General features: G+C 47.3%; 1 protein-coding gene across 1 annotated transcript in view; it reads right to left on the bottom strand.

The window, feature by feature from the left end:
• Positions 1–11,424: 11,424 nt before the first annotated feature.
• Positions 11,425–22,710, bottom strand: part of MOCOS (molybdenum cofactor sulfurase) — a 228,390-nt gene continuing 217,104 nt past the window's right edge. The window contains exon 15 of the mRNA XM_054991830.1: positions 11,425–11,702. Coding sequence (XP_054847805.1) covers positions 11,562–11,702 — 141 coding nt within the window. The 3' untranslated portion in view covers positions 11,425–11,561. The remainder of the gene's footprint in view (positions 11,703–22,710) is intronic.

Genomic DNA, 22,710 nt, shown 5'->3' with positions numbered 1-22,710 from the left:
GGGATTTGCTGAATGGGGACAACTTCTAGCGGTTGTTGTGGCAATTCCTCCCTAGGAGGAGCCGGAGGCTCTTCCGACTGATCCGGCCGGACCGTTATTGGAGAAGCGGGAGGGGGTATTACCGACGTCTCGGTTGGACGGGTTGGCCCTTCTTCCCCGTCTCTAGGCACCTCAGCTGGAGTCTCCTCGGGAGGTGGATCCCCGTCCGGTCTAGGGAGTTCCGTTGGAGCTTCTCCAGGTACCTCAGCTGGAGTATCCCCGCTAGGCGGAATTTCGTCTAATCTAGGAAGTTCCGCGGGCGGTTCTCCCGGTTCTCCAGGGCAGGATTCCTCTTCTCCTGAAGGCGGCGGCTGTTGGGGAGCGACCTCCACCGGATAGGAAATAACGCTTTGGAGGGTAGCTATTTGTACAGCCATTTCTTCAGGTGATAGTCTCTCTCCTGCCCCCATCGCTGAGATTAGGTGAATGGCATGAGCCAAACTTTCCTCCATGTCGATCAGCCTAGCTTCTAACTGTTGCATTCGGCTTGGACCCGGTTGCCCCATCGCGGAACCTCCCTCAGTTGCACTCACCGGGGAAAACGGCCCCCAAGGCGGAGGGTCTCCTTGATCGACTCGCGATCTCGCTGCTAGAATTCCTTTGGCTAGACCCGTCACTGCCGAGATGCCGGAATCTACAGCATGGGTGCGACTTTGCATCTGCACCCAACTTTGATCAGGAACTTCCGTTGGCTCTTTCCACGGGGCAAGTTCCGAATAATCCCAACTCAGGGCGCCGCGGCGGGATGTGTTCCCATCCGTCTGTTCGGTTGTCCTGTTCCAAAACAGCCAAGGTTGGCTGCTATCCAATTCGGGGACAGTCTCTAGGCTTCGGCGCCCGTCCATCGAAACTCGTGGATGTAGTCCACCGGCCCGGCGCTCTCTCGTTTCTCGGGGTCTGGCTCCCCACTCCGACGGCGTGGGTAACGAGATCAGGGGGAGAGCGGCAGCCGTCGGCCTTGTCCCCTCACTGCCAAGATCGATGAGAGGCGGAGTAGAAGTCGAAGCTCCGGTCCCGGCTGGCACCGGTTCCTGAAGTTCTTGGGGTTGCCCTGTTTGACTGTCGGGAGACGCATACGGATCAAACAAAGGATCCCTGTCCGGGACTACCTTGGATTCCGCTGGGCCCGACTCAGGCATGATTGGTAACAAAATGTCAGCCTGTGGCTAGATAAGGCTCTTCCTACAGGTTCCCTTTCAAAATCAAACAAGAGTCCATTGGTTGAATAAGGAAACTTTACTGCAGAAAAGGTCCATTATAGTCCACTGTCCTGAATAGGAGACTCAGGATGGTACACAGTCATTGTTACCAATGAAGGGCAAAGTCTGAGGTACAGAGTAACAGTTCCCATCTGAACCAGCCTCCCCCCACAGTTCTCAAAACAATATCTTTCAGTCTTGGGAAGCTGCTCTTCTTCAAGGCCAATGCTTGGTGGAACGGTGTTAGACAAAACAGTCTCCTCCGGTGGGAATGCTGCCTGGGAACTGGTGCACCTGCGGGGACAGCACTTAAACACTAGAAGCATTAGAAAAGCATTAGAAAATGGAGTCAGTACAGTTTACATATACACTGGACCTGTCAGAAAGAACTCTAACCATTAAACTGGGGAAGGTGTCCGGCAATTATGACTTAAACCTAAATTGCAAAACCCAGGAGATTCTGTATATGATCTACTATTATCAAACTCCGGGGACCGAAGCCCTCTCAGGGGTTAACTTCTCCCTCTCATCTCCTCCCAACCGAACCAACTTTTTACGCATGCCGCAAAGCGAAGGGGAAGCGAAACCACTTCTCCGTTCCAGCAAAAGGAGGGAGGGGCACCAGAATAACCTCTCCGTTCCAGCAAAAGGAGGGAGGGGCACCAGGAGTAACCAAGCAAACCTCCTTCCTTTCGGACGGGGGAGGTGGACCGTTGAGGGGGAAAGCAACTTAGAGAACGAGGGGGAGCGAATGCCCACAAGGGAAACACCCCTACCAGCTAAAAGGAATGGGTTTCAGAGGGTGCAAATATGGAAGGCAACAATGAAGACACCTTACTCACTCTACATATTAAATACTTTTATGCAATCCTGGGGAAGTTCAGGAGTCTTGGTCCAACTTCCCCTCCTCCTCTTTTTGTCTTATTTGATGGACTGACCTGGACTCTGGGTATAATGAGTGGGTGAATTCTATACATGTACCTGCTCCTAGAGTAACCAAAGCTGTTTATTCTCGCTATACATATAAACATGGGGGGGGGGATTTATTTTAGAGGGGGCAGAATGTCAGGTTCAGAGTCTTATGTGCTGTACCAACTCCATTTTCTCATGCTTCTAGTGTTTAAGTGCTTCCTCTGCAGGTGCCCAGGTTCCCAGGCAGATTTCTCACAGAGAGAGATTGTTTGGTCTACCGACGTTCCACCCCGGACCGGCCTTGAGAGACTCCAACTTCCCAAGCCTCAAAGACAATGTTTTGAGAACTGTGGGGGGAGGCTGGGCCAAGTGGGAACTGTTACTCTGTACCGTATGCTTTGCTTGTCATTGGTAACAATGCATATGTACCAACCTGGATATTGCATTCAGGCCAGTGGACTATAATAATCTTTTTCTTCAGTAAATGCTTTTTGGAAACAATGGACTTTTGTCTAATTGCAGAAGGCAGACTGGAGTAAGGATTTTATCTAGCCACAGTTCTGACATCGGCCTGGATCAGGGCCAAAACAGCCCAGGTCGGGTCATTGCTGGGCAGGGGAACCCTCCCTTGTCTGGTGCTGCCCTGATCCCAGGTGTTTTGGCCCTGATCCAGACCAAAATGGGCCCAAAATTGCCATTTTCGGCCATTTTGGGCCCATTACGGCCAGGTGCAGGGCTGAAACGGCCAGGATCAGGGCCGAAATGGCTCAGATCTTGTCAGTGCCAAGCAGGGGAACCCTACCCTGCCCGGCACTGTCCAGGTCGCTGGTGTTTCAACCCCAATCTGGGCCAAAACGGGCCCAAAATGGCCATTTTTGGCCCATTTCTGCAGGGATCAGGGCTGGAGAACTCTCTCCCACCCAGCACCGAACTGATTCCACCTGTTTCGGCCCCAATCCGGGCCCAAAATAGCAACCTTTGGCCATTTTGGGCCATTTTTTGCTGGGATCTGGGCAGAAACGGCCTGGAATCGGGTTGTTGCTGGGCAGGGGAAGCTTCCCCTGCCCGGAACCAACCCTGTCCTGGCCATTTCAGCCCCGATTTGAGCCCAAACATGCCCCAAATGGCCATTTTGAGCCATTTTGGGCCAGTTTCAGCCTGGATTGGGGCCCAAATGCCCCTGATTGGGCCACTGCCAGGTGCGGGAACACTCCCTCATCTGGCAACAGCTGAATCCTGGCCATTTCGGCCTGATCAAGGGGCATGGCATATGCTAATTATTTATGCTAATGAGTTCCTGCCGCTCTTTTTCTATGAAATGACCCCTGAGACCAACCAACCTGAGTATGGCTTTTACTGAAATATCAGATTCTTAAAAATACAACCCAGATCCTGGGTTTCGTTTCTGTCTCTCTAGATGAATTAGAATTTGAAGTCCTAGCAGGGGCTATGCAGATAAGAAAAAAATAAATTCTTAAAGGATCCCTTTGTTTCTACAGGACAAAGTAAGCAACGACCTTGTCAAAAGCTATTCCTTGCATTGGTCATCACTTGTTATAATGGTGTGGCTTTTCCAAGTGCTATCTGAACAGCGGTTCCAGTCTATCATTCTAGCAAGCAAATGCAAGAGCTTCAAAAAACTAACTCCTCCTCTTTACTTATAGGGGACCTCACCTCTTTGCATCCAGCACATTATTATTATTCTCTTTGAGCACCAGCCATTTGTAGTTTCCACACCCACCCTTCTTTACCATCCAAGCCCTCTCCTCACCCACCTTTCGCCCATCAGCTTCTGGGAAATGGATTTAATGAAAGAGATTTTATGTACCTGATGTGCCTTCTATCACTGTTATGCACCTTTACTATTCTCAGGAGCCAATGTATTATTTGTAATGCAGCTTGCAAGAAAATGAAACTTGAACCAAAAGACCAAAACAGAACATATGTTACACATGTAAATCACTGTGAGATGTAAGATCAAAAGTACTGTGAAGCTTGCTACCAGGTAGATTGCGCTTAATAAGTTTAATAAGCACCTGCTTGTTTCTTGACACCTGTTTCTTACTTGTTATAGAAACCTCTTTGTGAAACTGTCCATGCAAACTGTTGCAATGAAACCTAGCTAGATTAGCAACATCTCTCAAGGCTGAAAGAGGAAACCACAAAGCAGAGAAAGGGTACTGAATGTAACTATAAGCACATTCCAAGGGAAGGAGAGCGCTTCTCTCCCACAGAAACCAGAGAAATATTCTCCACTTGAAGCCCACAAGGTTGCCAGAAGCGACATAGGGGTGCTGCTATTAAATATTACATAGGCCAAAGGAATGGGCATGAATGAGAAGCCCATGAAAGAGATGAGTGAGAAAGGAAGGAAGATGTTCCTTCCAGAGATAAAACCAAGGACAAGATAAGATAAAGAAATAGCGATCTTGTAATGCTGTTGACCTAAGTTGTTTCTTCCAATCAGAATACCCTTAGACACTTGTATCATGAGAGGTGGTCGCCCACTTGAGCCAATGGGGGGCACTGTGTTTTCTGAGCCAATAGAATAACAAATACTATAACCAAAATGTATTAATTGCTTTGTACTGCTATTGTAGCTTTGAAGAACGTTGGGCATGAAGGGACCTTTACTCTTTGTGTAACCTTCATTCCTCCATCGTTTAATAAACGGTTATAGATTGCTTCATCCGCAGGACTCAGCGACTGTCTCTTATTATGATTGGCTAAAGGGATATTCGAAGTACCGGTTGTGTACTACAAGCTGTACCTGCAACCCTGGGATCATGGCTACAGTCTCCACGTCATAAGAGCCAAACCTGGGGCTACCAGTGCCAGAAGACCTCTCAAATCAACGAGGACCGGGTGCAACCCTAGAAGGGGTTTCCATGGAGTTAGTACCTGTGACCCACATTTCTTTGGAATTTACAATGGACCATAATTTGGCTGCTGCAAGGGGACTTAACATGGCTAGAGCAGTTCCAATATATTGCGAGCGTGAGGTTTTACACCTGGAGTTAATGCCTAGATGACTGGGGATGATTCATAGGTGAGAGGTCACACAGCTTACGTGGACTACCTTACCCACTCCTTGGCAATGGGCTCTACAGCCTTGGGAGGTGAAGGAGAGGTACTGGGGGGGCACGATTTGGCCGCCTCGTAGAGGAGCTGCTGCAAACCCTCACCTTGGAGGTCATTTCAGAGACAGCGTCGGGAGATGGCCTGGGAGAGGGAGCAAGCACTGAGTGGGAAGGAGAGAACGTTGTAGAGTCCAGGGATAGCGAAAGTGAAACGGAGGAAATGAGTCCAGAGCAACTAAAAGGATATGTAAAGAGGTTAATTCCTGAGTATGCCAATACACGTGTCCAAGGTTTGTTGGACAGGCTGCAGAGGCTCAGGGTCCGAGGAGAGACTCAAGCTAACCACGTGGAATATCCGGAGAGTGCCACCAACCAATGCATGGATCTTTTGGACGCCTGTGAGCAGGGGGCTGTGGCTGGGCCAACCAACCAGGAATGGGGCCAGATGCTGCAGCTGCCTCTGCTACAGGAGGTACCAGCACAGTCGGTGTTGGGGGATGTACAAATGGGAGCCGCGGCTGGGCCAACCAACCAGGAACGGGGCCAGAAGCTGCCGCTTCCTATGTTTCAAGTGGTGACAGCACAATTGGTGCCGGAGGATATACCAATACAGGGGGACCCTGAATTACCCCCAGGTACCACCGTTGAGCATTGTGGGAGTACTGTCCACTCGAGCACTGATGCTTGGGAACCCTGTGAGCTGGGGGCTGCAGCCGGGAATGTATACCAGGATTGGGGCCAGACGCCGCAGCCATGGAGGCCACAGGATAAAGCAACACAAGCAGTGTTGCTGGAGTTACAAAAACCAGGGGGACGTGGATTAACCCCTGAAACCAAATGTGCTGTAGGGTGTTACTCGGTAGTGGATGAGACGGACAGGAGTATCCTACCACATTCCCAGCTAGCACAAAGCATACCGCCTCAGGGAGCAGGAGCGGTACCAGCTGGGAAAGCGCAACCGTTGACAGTTTCCCAAACCTCGAAAGGTGCCAGGGTGCCACCAAAGGGGGTGAGAGCGCAAACGACCGTACAGAGTCAGCTTCCCAAAACGGCACCCCTGAGCTCCAAGTTATCACTCCAGGGGGGACCTCAATCGAGAGGGGCCCAGCAGGCCTTGCCCAGGCCGTCCTCCATGAGAGGTGTGGGAACACCTGAGACCACGATGTGGAGGTAGGGGGCATTTTGCTGCGCAGTGCCCCGAGAGAGCGGTACAAGGGGAAAAAACCCAGAATGTACCTAAACCCAAGGCTCCCCCCAAACCGCCGAGCCAAAGAGGAGGTACAAGAAGGGGAAAACCAGAGACTGGGTTGGAGGTCAAGGATACCCCTGAAGTCACTGAAAGGCCTCCATCCAAAGAAGCTGAGGAGGGTCTCACTCCCCCGATGGGAAACGAGGAAGACCTGCCGTAAGAGGGTCCCGATGGCAGGTCTTTAAAGAATACAAAATCCCAAAGGGGAGAGAAAGAGGGGCCGTATTGTTTATGCCAGTGACTTTACTAAACCCAAGAAGGGGAACTCATGTACGGGTGCAAGCATTAATAGACTCTGGATGTTCACGAGATTTAATCTTGCCAGCGCTAGTAAATGGGCTGGGCTTCGAAGTAACAGAACTCAAAGACCCTATAGTGTTTGAACAAATTGATGGATCTAGTATGCAACCTGCACAGCTTCAAACCGAACCTACAGCTACTGGAATGGGAGACCATTGGGAGAATTGGACCTATGTAGTTAGTGATGTAGCCAAATACCCCTTGGTGCTGGGAAGTCGGTGGCTATGGGATCACGATCCATATATCAAACGGTCCACAGGAATGGTAGTCTTTAAAGGTGATCGTTGTGCAAAACATGCATGGACTAAAGTATGGGGAAAGGAGGCACCCTCCCCCTTAGAGGCTGTACTATTAACTTCAGGAGAGGAAGGGGGCATCCCTTTGGAGTACCATGATTTAAAGCAAGTGTTTGATGAAAAAGAAGCAGATGAACTACCCCCCCCTCCATAGACAAACGGACTGTGCTATTGAACTCATTCCGGGAGAAAAATTGCCTAAAGGTAAATTGTATTCAATGAGCCCTGCTGAGAGGAAGGAACTTAGAGCCTTCACTGATAAAAACTTGGAGCGCGGATTCATCCACCCCCGCCAGCTCCACCCATGCAGCGCCTGTGTTATTTCGAAAAAAGGATGGGGGGGTTAAGGCTGTGTACGGATTTCCAGGGTTTAAATGCAGTCTCAATGTCAAATGCATACCCCACACCATTGATTAGGGACTTGCTCATTGTGGTGGTGCAGGGAAATTTTTTTCCGAAATTGGATTTAAAAGATGCTTACTTCTGGGTGAGAATAAGGGAGGGGGATGAATGGAAAATGGCATTCAATACGCCCCTTGGCCAATTTGAGTACCTCGTCATGCTGTTCGGGCTTCAAGGGTCCCCAGGTGTGTTTATGAACTTAATCAATGAAATATTATATGAGTACCTGTACAAAGGTGTTGTTGTTTACCTAGATGATGTGTTGATCTATTCTGCTGACGAAAAATCACACGTGGAGGTGGTCTGAAAAGTGCTGACCACTTTAAAGAAACAGACTGCCAGTTAGGGGTGTGCAGTTCGGGTTTCGGAAAATCCGAAAAAACCCGAATCACCCCGATTCGGGTTGATTCGGAGAAACCCGAATCGATTCGGGAAAACCCAAATCGATTCAGGTTTGCCGAATCGCCATAACCCGAATCGATTCGGGTTGATTGGGGTTAGCTTTTTCAATGGGAAAAAGCCTCCACAGGCTTCTCTGAAGCCTGGGGGAGGCATTTTCCCACCGAATCACCCCAAATTTGGTGGAGGCCTTCCTCTAACTCCCCTCTAACAACCCCCCAAGTTTCAGAACGATTGGACTTTGGGGGGGCATGTTATGGCCCCCCAAACCAGGTCCCACTATCCTCGCCTAAAAAAGGGCATAGCTTTAGGTTGCTGCTGCTCATCTTCATTCATTTTTTCCTATGGGGAAAAAATAAAGAGGCAGGCTTCCTTTGCCAGGGGTGGCATTTCGCATGCAAAATGCCCCCCAACCCTCAGGGGCCCTTCTCCCACCTTTCCTCCCACCCCCCACCAAGGCTCAGCCTGCTCCCACTTGGGGGGGCATTTCATGGCCTCCCCAAGTACGTGCTCTTTTCTCTACTACAGCTGGGGGAGGCTTGTCTTGCCAGGGGTGGCATTTTGCATGCAAAATGCCCCCCTACCCTCAGGGGCCCTTCTCCCACCTTTCCTCCCACACCCACCAAGGCTCAGCCTGCTCTCACTTGGGGGGGCATTTCATGGCCTCCCCAAGTAGGTGCTCTCAGCCCCCAAAGTCCACCCCTTACAGCCCCACACAAACCCAATTCCCCCCAGCTGCCACACAGACCCAAATCCCCACATTAGCCCCTCACAGACCCAAATCCACCCCCAGCAGCCCCACACCCATAACCCCAGGAACAGGCTGGCAAAGGCCAGCCCTCTCCCTTTGTTCCCTATGCTGGGAACTTCTAAACTCTCTTTCCCTGGGCAATTCTGCACAGCCCAGGGGTGCCACAATGGTGGGCACACTTCTGAGTGCCAGCTGGTCCCTGTGAAAGAGCACCTGAACCACAGACACCGTCCCTCAAATTCCCCCACCACATACAGAGATGGCTGGCCAGCCAGCCCCATTGTTCCCTATGATGGGAACCAACTGCACAACAAAGAATAAAACACGAACAACACAAAATAAAGTTTTTAAAAAATTATTTTCTCCCTTTCAAAGTACAAGTAGGCAAAGCATTACGACACATTACACCAGCAGTCCCCCACACAGAAAAATAACACAACTCACTTAACATCAGAGAATCACAAAAGCACAATTCCTGTCAAAAACACTTTATTTCTTGAACAGCTTTAGGTTACACAGCAGGGGGGCACACCAAAGGGCATTCCAGCATTCCACCTCACAAAAATAACACAATTCACTTCACATCAGAGAATCACCCAAACAAAATTGCTGCCAAAAACGGTGAAGTGGGTTGTATTATTTTGTGTAGTACACTGCTATCATGCCCTGTTGTGCCCTCCTACTGTGTAACCTAAAGCTGTTCAAGAAATAAAGTGTTTTTGACAGGAATTGTGCTTTTGTGATTCTCTGATGTTAAGTGAGTTGTGTTATTTTTGTGAGGTGGAATGCTGGTGTAATGTGTCATAATGCTTTGCCTACTTGTACTTTGAAAGGGAGAAAATAATTTTTTAAAAACTTTATTTTGTGTAGTTCGTGTTTTATTCTTTGTTGTGCAGTTGGTTCCCATCATAGGGAACAATGGGGCTGGCTGGCCAGCCATCTCTGTAGGTGGTGGGGGAATTTGAGGGAGGGTGTCTGTGGTTCAGGTGCTCTTTCACAGGGACCAGCTGGCACTCAGAAGTGTGCCCACCATTGTGGCACCCCTGGGCTGTGCAGAATTGCCCAGGGAAAGAGAGTTTAGAAGTTCCCATCACAGGGAACAAAGGGAGAGGGCTGGCCTTTGCCAGCCTGTTCCTGGGGTTATGGGTGTGGGGCTGCTGGGGGTGGATTTGGGTCTGTGAGGGGCTAATGTGGGGATTTGGGCCTGTGTGTGGCAGCTGGGGGGGAATTGGGTTTGTATGGGGCAGTAGGGGGTGGACTTTGGGGGCTGAGAGCACCTACTTGGGGAGGCCATGAAATGCCCCCCCCAAGTGGGAGCAGGCTGAGCCTTGGTGGGGGGTGGGAGGAAAGGTGGGAGAAGGGCTCCTGAGGGTAGGGGTGCATTTTGCATGCAAAATGCCACCCCTGGCAAAGGAAGCCTTCCTCTTCATTTTTCCCCATAGGAAAAAATTAATGAAGATGAGCAGCAGCAACCTAAAGCTATGGCTTTTTTAAGGAGAGGATAGGGGGAGCTGGTTTGGGGGGCCGTAACATGGCCCCCCAAAGTCCAATCGTTCTGAAACTTGGGGGGTTGTTAGAGGGGAGTTAGAGGAAGGCCCCCACCAAATTTGGGGTGATTCGGTGGGAAAATGCCTCCCCCAGGCTTCAGAGAAGCCTGTGGAGGCTTTTTCCCATTGAAAAAAAAACCCGAATCAATCCGAATCAATCCGAATCGGTAAACCCGAATCAGCTGGGCGATTCGGGTTTCTGCTAAACTCGAATCGGCCTCTCGATTCAGGTTTAGCAGATTCGGATAACACAAATCAGGGTGCCTTTGCACACCCCTACTGCCAGTGAAATTGTCTAAGTGCAAATTTCATAGAGAGAATTTTTTCCTCTAGGCGTCTAGTCTGATCAGCTCCCTTTCACCACTGCTAGCTCCGCTTGCTCCCCTAAAAGCACTCTGCAGCCAGAGGGAGCTGAGCATGCTGGCGGCAGCAAGAGGGATGAGGAGCCAGTTGCCACTGCCAGCTCCCTCTGACCGCCTTTCTCTTGCCACCGACATTTCATCTGTTTTGACTCTGAATTGGTTCCAAACATGGTTGATCTTACCAAAGGACATCCATGCTAGCTTATTCTAGGCATCCTGGAAGTAGCATGGAGCTGAGAAGCTCTCTCTCGCTCTCGCTCTCACACTGCAGCTGGTTGGCAATGGTTGCAAGGTTGCAAACTGATCAACTGCCTAGAGACAAAGAGGCTTCTTGAAATCTGGAGGGGCATCAGCCCACTCGAAGAACCAATTAGGGCTGGCTTATTTAATTGGACATTATAGCCTGTGAAAATTTAGGGAGTATGGCTACAGCTGAGCTCAGCACCAGGCTCCAGCCTTCTCAAGGCCACTTCCCACAGGAAGAAAGCCGTTCACAGGTGCAGTTAATTATCAAAACTAGGGAGTTTCCAGTAAACAGGCCTAGGAAGAAATTTGCAGGACATGAGGCGTGAACCAAAGTTTCAAACTTAACATTCTGTCTTAGGTGGTACAAAGCTTGGTCCTTACACAACCATGCAACTGGGCTACAGAGCAGAGGCTGGGGGCAGGGGTGAAGATGGAGGCAAACAAAGGCAGGTGGGAAACAGGAAAAGAGGGAGAGGTTATGGCGGGCAGGGACAGGGAAGACAGCATGGTGGGGAAAAGGGAAATGAGCCCCCCCCAAGTCCTTGTGGGTTCCCCGCTTGTTTTATTTGTTTCCTAACATAAATATTCTGCAATGTCTTGTTCCCACCTATCCCAGGCCCAACAAACTGACGATAATTTGAAAGAGTTGTATGGCTTTATTAATTGTAATTACTGACATAGACCAAAATTTGACAAACATTACTGGAAAAGGCACTCAGTGTTCTGAAGAAATGCGAACCGTCTGCAAGGCAGCCTCGTCTGGGGGCTTAGCTAGTAAGTCACCCTGAACTCTGCTCTTCAGGAGACTGTGAACAAGTGATGTTCTTCACCACAGAAAGTACCTGAGAGCCGACAGACAAGGAATTTGGAAAGGAAAATGGGCTCTTGGGATGATTCATCAGGTAGATTCCAAAGTTAGTCTGAAAAAAAAATTAGAACAATTATTATGTCAAATATCTAATAGACCACACCAGTCATGCTGATGTGGCAAGTTACAACCACAGTATTTTTTGTTGAAGAAATAGAATTCCAATATTATATCATCTAGCAACAGTAAACTGAATAAAACAGCCATGTCATTTAGAGGCCTGGAACTATTTTTCCTGTTGACTGAGTTTACGCTTAGCATATGCTAAGATTCGGTGGAAGCGCAGTAAATGCACAGAATGTACTACTAGCCTCAGAATTCAGTTTCCTGAAAATTTTCACTTTAATTTTACATAGTTTTTAAAAAACAAATGAACATGTTTTGATGATTGTACAGTTGTGCCTCACATTACTGTAGAAAACAAAGGGGAAGTTAAATAAGGAAGATTCTCATGGTAGGAGAAAAACTTCAGTGCTTCTATGGCTCGCAAGAAAGTAAATAGATTATGCCTATTTGCTCAGATCTCACAATTTAGACAAATCTCAGAATTTAGTTTTTTTCACCGCAGAATCTGAATTGTCTAAGGTGTGGAGTTTTCGAACAAAGGCTACATGCAGTATTGCTTTATGTTAAACTAACTTCCTTCCAGGGAGTCAAATGACCATTCAAGCTTCCATACCTGAACAGTGCATTTGAAGGGCGTTTGTAGAAACAGACAAGGTAAGAGTGCAAGGGAATGTTCAAAAAGAGAGTTTATGATTTAAATTGTAAATTATTCAGCATTAGGAATTGAGCAACTGGTCTTCCTAAGTGCTTGTTTTTATGGATGTTTTAGCGTTGTCTGTGGGAGGCGAATTTTCAGTTTTTAATTAGCGGAGCTCATGATACTTCCGTTGCTGCTTTAACGAGTTTGCAGGGAAGGTGAAAGGAGACCCAGAAGCACAGGGGGCACGAGGGACTGGATCCAGCTGTGCACTGTTGCTGAGTATCTTCAACAAGTGCTGGAACTCCGTTCCACTGTGTTCCCGCTGAAAAAAAGCCCTGCTCAGTGTAGTAAAGCCTGAAATACAGGCATTGCCTGAACGAAAGGATAACTCCCAGCACCTGGATATGCATTGCCCTGACAGAGCACTCAAGCATCTAATTCTTATTAAAGGGAGACAGAGTTCGTTTCCTCTCATTGCTGCCTCTTCATTTGTGTTTTTGGCAACTTAAGAAATACTGAATGGATCAAGAGTTTATGTCTGGAAAAAAACTTTCTGGGTGAATACAGCTTTAGAGAATTATACTGGAAATATTTTTTTTAAAGTTTTTATTGGATGGGTTAACATATATCACTCATAACATTCAATTAACATTTCCATCCCATTTCAGTTCCCCCACCCATTCCCCCCTTTTTATAATAGACTTCCAACAGTTTTCCAACCCCCCCTATTTAAATTGCAATCTATCTGCTATTTCTTCTATTAAACTATATTTAACAATAAAAATCCCTTATCTATCATTATCTATTGTTTAAATATTTCAGCTACCGGCAAAGAACTACCTTCCCCCTTTACAAGTTATCCAAAGACCAGATTTCCCCCTTCATGTCCCCCTTTCTTTCCATATAGTTCTTAAGTTTCTCCCAGTTCATAATAAATTCTTCTATATCTTGTTCTTTAAGTTTCCTTGTTAATTTGTCCATTTCTGCCATGTTCAATAACTTCTGGATCCAATCTTCCACCGATGGTATCTCTTGTGTCTTCCAAAGTTGTGCATATAACATCCTAGCTGCTGTCACCATATAAAACACCATTGTTCTGTCCATACTATCAAATTCTTCTAAGTTCATACATAACAGTAACAGTTCTGGGTTTTTAACAACATTTTTCTGCAAAATATCTAACATAACATCCACAATATTCCCCCAAAACTGCTTTGCCTTTTCACACGTCCACCACATATGATAGAAGGAACCTTCATGTTTCTTACATTTCCAACATTTATCTGACATTTGGCTATTACCATTAGCTAGCTTTTTTGGTGTAAGATACCATCTGTAAATCATTTTATAAACATTTTCTTTTATAGTGGTACATGTTGAAATTTTTACTGTATTTTTCCACAATCGTTCCCAAGCTTCCATCATAATATCTTTATTACAATTTATTGCCCATTTAATCATTTGAACTTTAACCACCTCATCTTCTGTATACCATCTCAACAAAATCTTATATATTTTAGATATCAACTTTTTCCCTTCTTGAAGTAAACACTCCTCTAACTCTGAATTTTTAACCCTAAATCCTACTTTCCTACGATCTGCATCATATAAATCTTTAATTTGTCTATACTGAAACCAACCATACTGAAATTATAAATCTTAATTGGTTTTCATAATATATGTATTTTGTTCCACTCTTACAGCCCAATCCTAAGAAGGGCACGGAAAGTGAACAGGAACCGAACTAAGGCTTGCGAGGGCGCATCTAGCCCGTACGCCCGCGTAAGTGGCCCTCCGCCCGCGCTGGGACGCGGCGCTGGCCCGCCGGCGGGCCAGCACTGGTGCAAGCCACAGGCGCCCGGGCGGCGGCGCAGGAGTGGCGTAGAGCCCTACGCCGACGCAGGGGGGGGCAGGGAGCAAGGCGGGGTCGGAGTTAGTCCGCTCCCTAAGCTCCTCCAGAAGCGGGAACGCCCACAGCGGCGCAAAAAAGCTACGCCACGGAAAAAGAAGGCGTAGCCCATAGGCGTCCATGGAACGGCGAAAAATCAGCCCCCTCTCTGAGCGCCCCGCCCCACCCCGCCCCTATGGCCCGAAGGAGCATAGGATGAGAACTATCCCGGGGACCAATCAGCGTGCGCGCCCGGCGTGGACGAGCCCCCCTCTCTGCACCCAATCACCTGCGACCGCGCCCTACAAAACATCCGGCCAGCGCCGCCCAAACCCCCAGGTAAGTGAGCACTCGGCCGGAGGCTCTGCCCGTCTGCTGAGTGGCATTGCCCCTTTGAAAACCGAAACGGGCTGAGGGCATTCACATTGGCAGGCGCAGAATGCACTCGGGGGACTTTGCGAAAAACTGGGGGAACTTCGCATAAAGGGGAAGAGGTGCAAATGTCTGCCTAACTCTCTTTCTACCGTGATAGAAAGAATGACTCAACAGCTAACTGGACTCATGCATGCTAGTTGCTTCTAACTAAGCACAAACAAACTAACCCTTCCGTGGCAGAAGGGAATGACACTTTGCAAATTAACCGCATGCTCTCCCGTTTCCTTGCAGGTGCCCTGACTCTGGCGCTCCCACCTCGTGATGACCGACGGAGCGCTGACAGGTAAGGAGGAGGTGGGGGGGCATTCCGCAGATTAGTGCAAACCGCCCATTCACCTGAACCCACCCGCTCACTTGCCGCTTTGGGTGAGGCCCAGCAGGGGTGGGGGGCAACCATGGCCGCCCCTGGCTGCCTCAGAGGCAGGCGCCTCGAAAACCACATGTGGCCAGGTGTTTGTTGTGACCAGCTCATTCCCTCCCATAAAGGTAAAGGCTTCCCAAGGCTGAGTGCATCCTCGCCAGACCGTCAGGCATCAGCTGCTGCCCTCGACCATGTGCAACCCCCCCCGGATGGCGGAGTGTGGGGCTTGCCTTGCCAGTGGAACGAGGCAAAGCCCACACGTGTCTTTTCCCCCCACAGGCACGTCCAGGGCATGGCTGCTCCCCCGCGCCCCGCCCTCCCCAAACATCTCTGACGGACGGTTGGCTGCAGCCCAGGAAGCACCGTCGCGCCGCGGCCTGCATCCCAGCCCCGCCCCTCCAAGCGGGAAGGAGGGCTGTGTGGAATGCTCCGGCTCCCTTGCCAGCCTAAACGCAAGCCCGCTCTTTCCAGTGCAATAAAACGAGATGTACAACAACTGTCTTCTGTGTCTGCGAGTCTGACTTCGTCCTCCGCCCCTCCCCCAACACTCCCGTCACATCTCCCCACCTGCACATTGCCACAAATGTATCCGACACACCCCGTCTTGCCTCCCCGCCCCCTCCCTCCCTCCTCCTCCCCTCCTCCTCCTCTGTATTTGACCAGTGTCTGTACCACCCATCTGCCGAAGAGAACTTGATTCTCAGAAGCCTATGCCACAATAAAACTGGATAGTTGTAAAGGTGCTACGGGACCCTTTTTGAATTCGCTACCACAGGCTAACACGGCTAACCCCCCTGTATCTATGGCCAGGTAGAGGGTTGGGGTGGGGCATGTGAGCGGGGAGGGGGATCAATCCCCGGTGGGGAGAGTAGCTGGCACCCGATAAGCCAGGGAGAGGGTGGTGTGAGCTGCCGCTGCAAGGGGGTGGGAGATGGCAGGGGAAACGGTCCGCTCGCGGGAACCCTAGCCCCCACCAATGGAGAATCCAGGGTGGTGGCAGGCGGATGCCATATCCCGGGCAGGAGGTCTCGCGCGCCTGGGGAGGGTCGCCCCCATCGCAGCCGCAGCCCCAGCAACACAGTCCCATGAGTGGCCGCCTCCCAGAGTGGGTCCAGCCCCTCGGGCGTCTGCAGCAGCCCCATTGGTCATTCCAACACCTTCCACCCCAGGGCGTCCTGCCTCGCATCCAATCCCGTGGAGCAGTTGCCAGCCTCCCACGCCAACAGGCCATGGTTGTTGGGAGGGGTGGGGTGTGCCTCTCAAGTCCGTGCCGAAGCCCTGCTCGGGCAGCTCGTCGCCATCCTTGACCCTCCGGCCCCACCCGCTGCAGCAGCTCCACCCGCCCCAGAGGCACCCCTCCCTCGGGCCCAGTTGCGTGCGAGAGGCCGGGCCCGTGGACAGCCAAGGGGGTCCGGCCGCCGGCCTCGCCGGTGACCGCCGCAGCCGCCTTGGGGGTGGGGTGGGGTGTTTTGCTGCACAGGCGGCTCTCCTACACGCCTAATAATAAAGGCTGATTTCTGTGCAATGGGTGTCTGTGTTCTTTGCCTTGGGATGGGGACGAGGGGGCAGGCCCGCTGTGTCTGCCTCTTGGTGGCGGCCTCAGGCCAGCCCTCCCCTTCGGCGCCACTTGGGGGCTGTCCCCTGCTGCCAGAGACTGGCTGCTGCCCTGGATTCCTCATGGCAGGGCGCCTGCCAGTCCCATGCCAACCTCTCTGGACGCGGCCGCCACGGACTTGGTGCTACATTGGGCAAACGGGGGAAAGGCTTCTCAGACTACACCCACCCCTCTCCTTCCCGACTGCGAGCCCCGCCCGACACACGAGCCGAGGCAGTCTGCCGGCATGGGCGCGGTTTGCCTGCTGCTCTGGGGCCTGGCCGGGATCGCGTGCTGCCCATAGGCTGCGCCTTTCCTGGCCCCTCCCCCTGACGCTTGTCAGGAACAGCGCCCTTTGGCTGCGCCTGGCGGCGGCCGTGCATCAGACCCACCCACAACACTTTCTGGTTCTCCAAAATTGCATCTCTGCGCCGCTGCGGGCGCCGCTGCGGCCACACTTTGCTGGCACATGATCCGGCCCGGCGCCGCCGCCACACCACCAGTTCAGCCGCGTCGGCGTTGGGGCCGGCCATAGGATTGCGCTGTTAAAATTTCTTTATACGTCATCCACTCCTCTCCACCATGTTTCACATTCGGGTTTACGACTTCAGCTGGTATAATCCACAATGGAGTCTCTTCCTCAAAATATCTTTTATATTTTTGCTACACTCTAAATAAACTCCATCTCACAAAACGATGCAAAAACATAGCATCCATTTTAATCTTGCCATACCACAAATATGCATGCCATCCAAAAAAAATTTTATATCCTTCCAAAGCCAATAATTTGTGGGTTTTCAATAAAATCCATCCCTTCAGCCAAACTAAGCAAATGGCTTCATGATAAAGTTGTAAATTTGGTAATTGTAATCTACCTTTTTCCTTTTCGTCATATAACACTTTCATTTTCACTCTAGGCTTCTTCCCTGCCCAAAGGAAGCTCAAAATCTTCCTTTGCCATTTATCGAACTGCTTATTATCTTTCACGATTGGTATTGTTTGCATCAAAAACATTATCCATGGAAGTACATTCATCTTAATCACAGTAATACGACCCAGCCATGATAAATTCAATTTATTCCATTTCAACATATCTTTATCTATCTGTTGCGGTTGCTTGTCGTAATTGTTTTAAAATAAATCAATGTTCTTCACAGTTAATTCAATGCCTAGATATTTTGTTTTATGCACCACCTCACAGTTCGTTATCTCCATCAATTCTTGTTGTTTTTGTTTAGTCATATTTTTACATAGTAGCTTTGATTTATTCTTATTAATATAAAATCCTGCAAGGTCACCAAATTCTTTTATTTTTCCCATTCATCTTGGCATATTTTGAATTGGATCTTCAACTATCACCATCACATCATCGGCAAAGGCTCTCACTTTATAGGAATGACCTTTTATTTTCAGTCCTCGTATCATATCGTCTTCACGTATCTGTCTAAGTAGAAGTTCTAATACCATCACAAATAACAGGGGAGAGAGTGGACACCCTTGTCTCGTCCCCTTCCTTATTTCCAGCTTTTTTGTTAAGTCACTATTTACCACAATAGCTGCGCATTGGTCTTTATATATTGCCCTTACTGCTTAGATAAACATCTTACCCATCTGCATCTTTTCCATTGTAGCAAACATAAAGTCCCAATTTAAATTGTCAAAAGCCTTTTCTGCGTCAACAAAAAAAAAGCCAACCTCCTTCCCCGGATGTTTATTATAATATTCAATGGCATTCAGTACTACTCTTAAATTGTCTTTTATCTGTCTCTCCGGCAAAAAACCTGCCTGTTCTTCTGCAATAAACTCCGTCAACCAAGTTTTAAGTCTTTCCACCAATACTTTAGCAAATATCTTATAGTCATTGTTTGTTAGAGATATCGGTCTATAATTTTTAACATTCGTTAAATCTTGGGTTTCTTTTGGTATCAATGTAATGTTTGCCTCATTCCATGTTTCCGGTATTCCCTCTCCTTCTAATATTCCATTCATTACTCTCTGCAACAATTGTATCAATTCATCAGCCATTACTTTATAAAATTTAGCCGATATTCCATCTGGTCCAGGTGCCTTACCCGTTTTTGTTGCCTGTATCGCTTCCATTATTTCTGTTATTTTAATTTTGGCATTCAATCTATCTTTCAATTTATCAGGTAACGTTGGTAAGGTTATCTTTCGAAAGTACTCATCAATTAGTCTAATATCAATAGGTTTTTTCTGGTACAATTTCGCATAATATTTATAGAATGCTCTCCCAATTACATCTTGATCAAACAACTCCTTGCCGTCTTCCATAATTTTACTTATTAATTTCTTCTCTCTCTTTTTTTTCAATTGCCATGCTAAATATTTCCCAGGTTTGTTGGTTCCTTCAAACGATTTTTGCTTCAATCTTTTCAATTCCCATTCCATTTCTTTATTTTCCATTGCTCTTATCTGCTCCTGTAAAATTCTAATCTCAAGTTGAAGTTTCTTCTTACCCGGTCTTTTCTTTAATTGTTGCTCTTTTTGCTTTATTGTTTCTTGTATTTCTTTCAATTTCATTTCTTTGCTTTTCTTATCTCTGGCATTTAAATCCATCAAAACTCCTTGAATGACCACTTTATAGGCATCCCGAACTTTTTAAATTGACACCCCTTGGTCCACATTATGTTGAATAAAACACTTGTTTCTTTCTTCAGGACATCCAAATTTACTTGATTGTATAAAAGATCTTCATTTATTCTCCATCTCAGCTTTTTACGTCTCATTCCAAACCTCCAAAAAATAGGATTGTGGGCTGAACTAACTCTTGGCATGATATCAATCTCCTTTGTCCAAACCGCTAGTTCCTTAGATGCCCAAATCATATCTATTCTTGATAACGATTGATGACTAGCCGAGAAATACGTATATTGTCTGATCTTTGAATTATATTTCCTCCAGATATCCTCAAGGCTTTCCTGCTTTTGAAGCCAAAAAATACCTCTGGCAGTTTCCCTGTTTTATTTTTACTCACACTAGTTTTTTTGTCCAATTGCAAATCCACCACTCCATTAAAATCTCCTGCCACAATCAATTGAACATATGTCATTTGACCCAGTTGGGCCATAACTTCATTGAAAAATTGTTCTTTTGCTCCATTCGGAGCGTAAATTCCCAAAATTAATGCCTTTTTGGTATTACATTTAAACTCCACAGCCAAATATCTGCCATTACTGTCACTCACAATAATCTTTGGTTGTAGCTCTTCTTTTATATAAATTGCAACTCCTCTCTTTTTCTGCTTTGCCGCCGCCACAAACTCTTGTCCTAATTTCTTATTTTTCAAATATTTAATATCTTGATCTTTTATATGGGTCTCTTGTAGACAAATTATATTACATTTTTGTTTGGCCAACCAATGAAATAATGCCTTACTCTTTGAAGATGAATTAAGTCCATTTACATTCCATGATATTAATTTGTACTCCATATTTAAAGCCTACTTGTGTCAGGTAAGTCTTTCTCATTCTCTAACAAGAAAACCTCCATGTCATGCCTTGATTTAATCACTCTCCTTACCGTTTGAAATTCGAAGCTCAGACCTTCAGATATCTCCCATCTGTATCTTATATTCAAAGTTTTCAACTTCTGTGTCAAATCTCTGTATTTCTTTCTCTCTTGCAAAATTTTCCTTGGTAACTCTTTCATAATCCTGACCCACTTCCCTTCAAGTACCAATGGGGTCTCAAAATGCTTTCCAAGAATTTGTTCTTTCATTCTCTTTGTGGTTAATTGGACAATAATATCTCTTGGTAAGTCTTTTTGTTGTGCGTATCTTGAATTAACTCTGTATGCTATATCCAGATTGGCTACCACCTCTTCTTTCTCTATATTTAAAAAATCTGCTATTATTTCAGTAATTTGCTTCAGGGTTGGTTATGCCATTGTCTCCGGAACGCCTCTAAATCGCAGTTGTTTTTCAGTAGCTTTACACTCCATAACAGCCATCCTGTCACTTAACACTGATGTCTCCACTTTTAGGTTAGTGGCCAAATTCTCCGTTTTCCTCTCCACCTCTTGCACTTTCTGTTGGGTAGTCTGAAGCTCTTTTTTAATCTCATCAATATTTTTCACCAACTCTGCAACTTCTGACTTTATTGCCTCTTGAATATCTTTTAATACATTATGCTGTGACTCCTGTAAATTTTTCTGTGACTCCTGCAACATTTCCTGTGTCTTTTGTAGTCTCATTTAATTCTTTATTGACCTCTGTCACTTTTTAATCCAAATTCTCAATCGCCATCTCCCAATCTTTATCCTTCTTTGACATTGTTGGGCTTGCCTTAGCACCTGCCTATGAGTCCGGTCTCTTTCTCAACTCTGTTTTCACCTGTCACTTTTTGCGCTCGTGTCAAGTTTAAAAGTTACTAAAATCTGTACCTTTTCCAGCAATCAAAATGTCGGGCGTCTTTTCTCTATGGTGAACTCTATTGTGAAGTCTCCAGTCATTCCCTTATCCAAAATGGCGAATTTCCACTTCCTCTTCAGCTCTTCCTTGCCTCCTTGTTTTTCTTCCGCTGCTACTCTGGCACACTTCCTGCCCTTCAATACACGGCTCGCTGTTCCAACAAACAAACTCCTTCTTGCGATATTTCCGCCACTTCTCACACTCCTTCCCGCCGCGTCGCTTTGTCAAAACCACAGATATGTAAACAAAAAGTTCCTTTTTGATCTTTTACGCTTTATATGTTAAAGAGTCTCACAGTTCTCACTCCCAAACTCTACTGGCTCTTCCACTTTAATTAACCCTGTCTCTCATTTAATAATTTTTGGTCTTTGTTTAAAAATCAAGCCCGTTAGGGGAGATAGCAATCTTTACCTCCTCTTCTTTCCTTGGGGTTGTAATAACTGCTTCTTTTGCTAAATCCCAATCAAATCCGTAACTGAAGCTAGGGTATGACGATCCTATGCCAATTTGTTGACTCCAAAGCTGCTGCAGAGATATAGACTCGCCCTTCTACGAGGGGACCTCAAGGCTGGGGGAGAATCCTTAATTCAGAACCCCCCCTCAGCTGAGATCACTCACTCTTGGGGCTGCAGAGCGTTCCTGCCTGATTTCTCCCTGAAATCGGGGGGCTGTGGGTGGTCGAGGCACCTCACCAGCCTAAGAAACAGCAACTTGGATGATCCAGCTCCCTGGATCTTTTTTTTTTTAACATTTTTTATTCTTTTTATTAACTACATTAACTAACAATACAAAGGAAAAGAAGGGGAACAAGGGAAGGAAAGAGAAAAAAAACCAAAACAACAACATATAACATCTACACTACACAGAATGCTTTCCCTTCATACTGCCATTATTAAAAACTAAAGCTTTGTATAATATTGATGGAGTGGTCGACCTTACATAATGCAAATTACAATTCAAATTCAAATTAAGTTTTCCTCCCCCTCCTGGGTCCCGGACGCAGTTCTCTCTGAGCAACTGCAGCCGCAGTGCTCATTTCCTCCCCCCGCCCCTCAGACTTCTCGTTTTCTTCTTGCTTGGTGTCTCGCTGGAATTCCGGATTTTTATCCTCAAAATCCCTTAGTTGATCTTCTGATAATATCTTGTAAGCTTGATCTTTGTAACTAAACTAGATGCCTTCAGGAAATAACCATTTGTACTTTATTCCACGTTCCCTCAGAAGAGCTGCAAGCTTTTTATACTTAAAACGTCTTTTCCGAACTAAAAATGGGACGTCTTTCAGTATCTTGACCTTGTTACCCAAAAAGTCCAGATCCGCATTGTATGAGTTGTATAGGATGATGTCTCGGATCCTTTTAGATGAGAAATCGATGATGATCTCGCGAGGCAGCTGACGCCTCGTTGCATATTTTGAAGAAGCCCTACGGACCTCCAAAATGGCGCTTTTTACCTCTTCTTTAGTTGCCTTCGCGGGTGTCGCCAATAGTTCCGAGGCCAAACCCCATAAATCCTCATTTTCCTCCTCTTTCACATTCTGGAGACGCAAAATTGTTTGTGTTCGTTCCACTTGTAGCCCGATCAGCTGGTTCTCCACCAGCTTTAACTCTTTATTCGTAGCCTTCACGAGTGATGCACTTTCCTGAGCAG

This window comes from Eublepharis macularius, chromosome 11 (genome assembly GCF_028583425.1).
Source record: "Eublepharis macularius isolate TG4126 chromosome 11, MPM_Emac_v1.0, whole genome shotgun sequence".
Classification (NCBI taxonomy): Eukaryota; Metazoa; Chordata; class Lepidosauria; order Squamata; family Eublepharidae; genus Eublepharis; species Eublepharis macularius.
The sequence above is the reverse complement of the archived record's forward strand: the minus strand, read 5'-3'. Positions and strand labels throughout refer to the sequence as shown.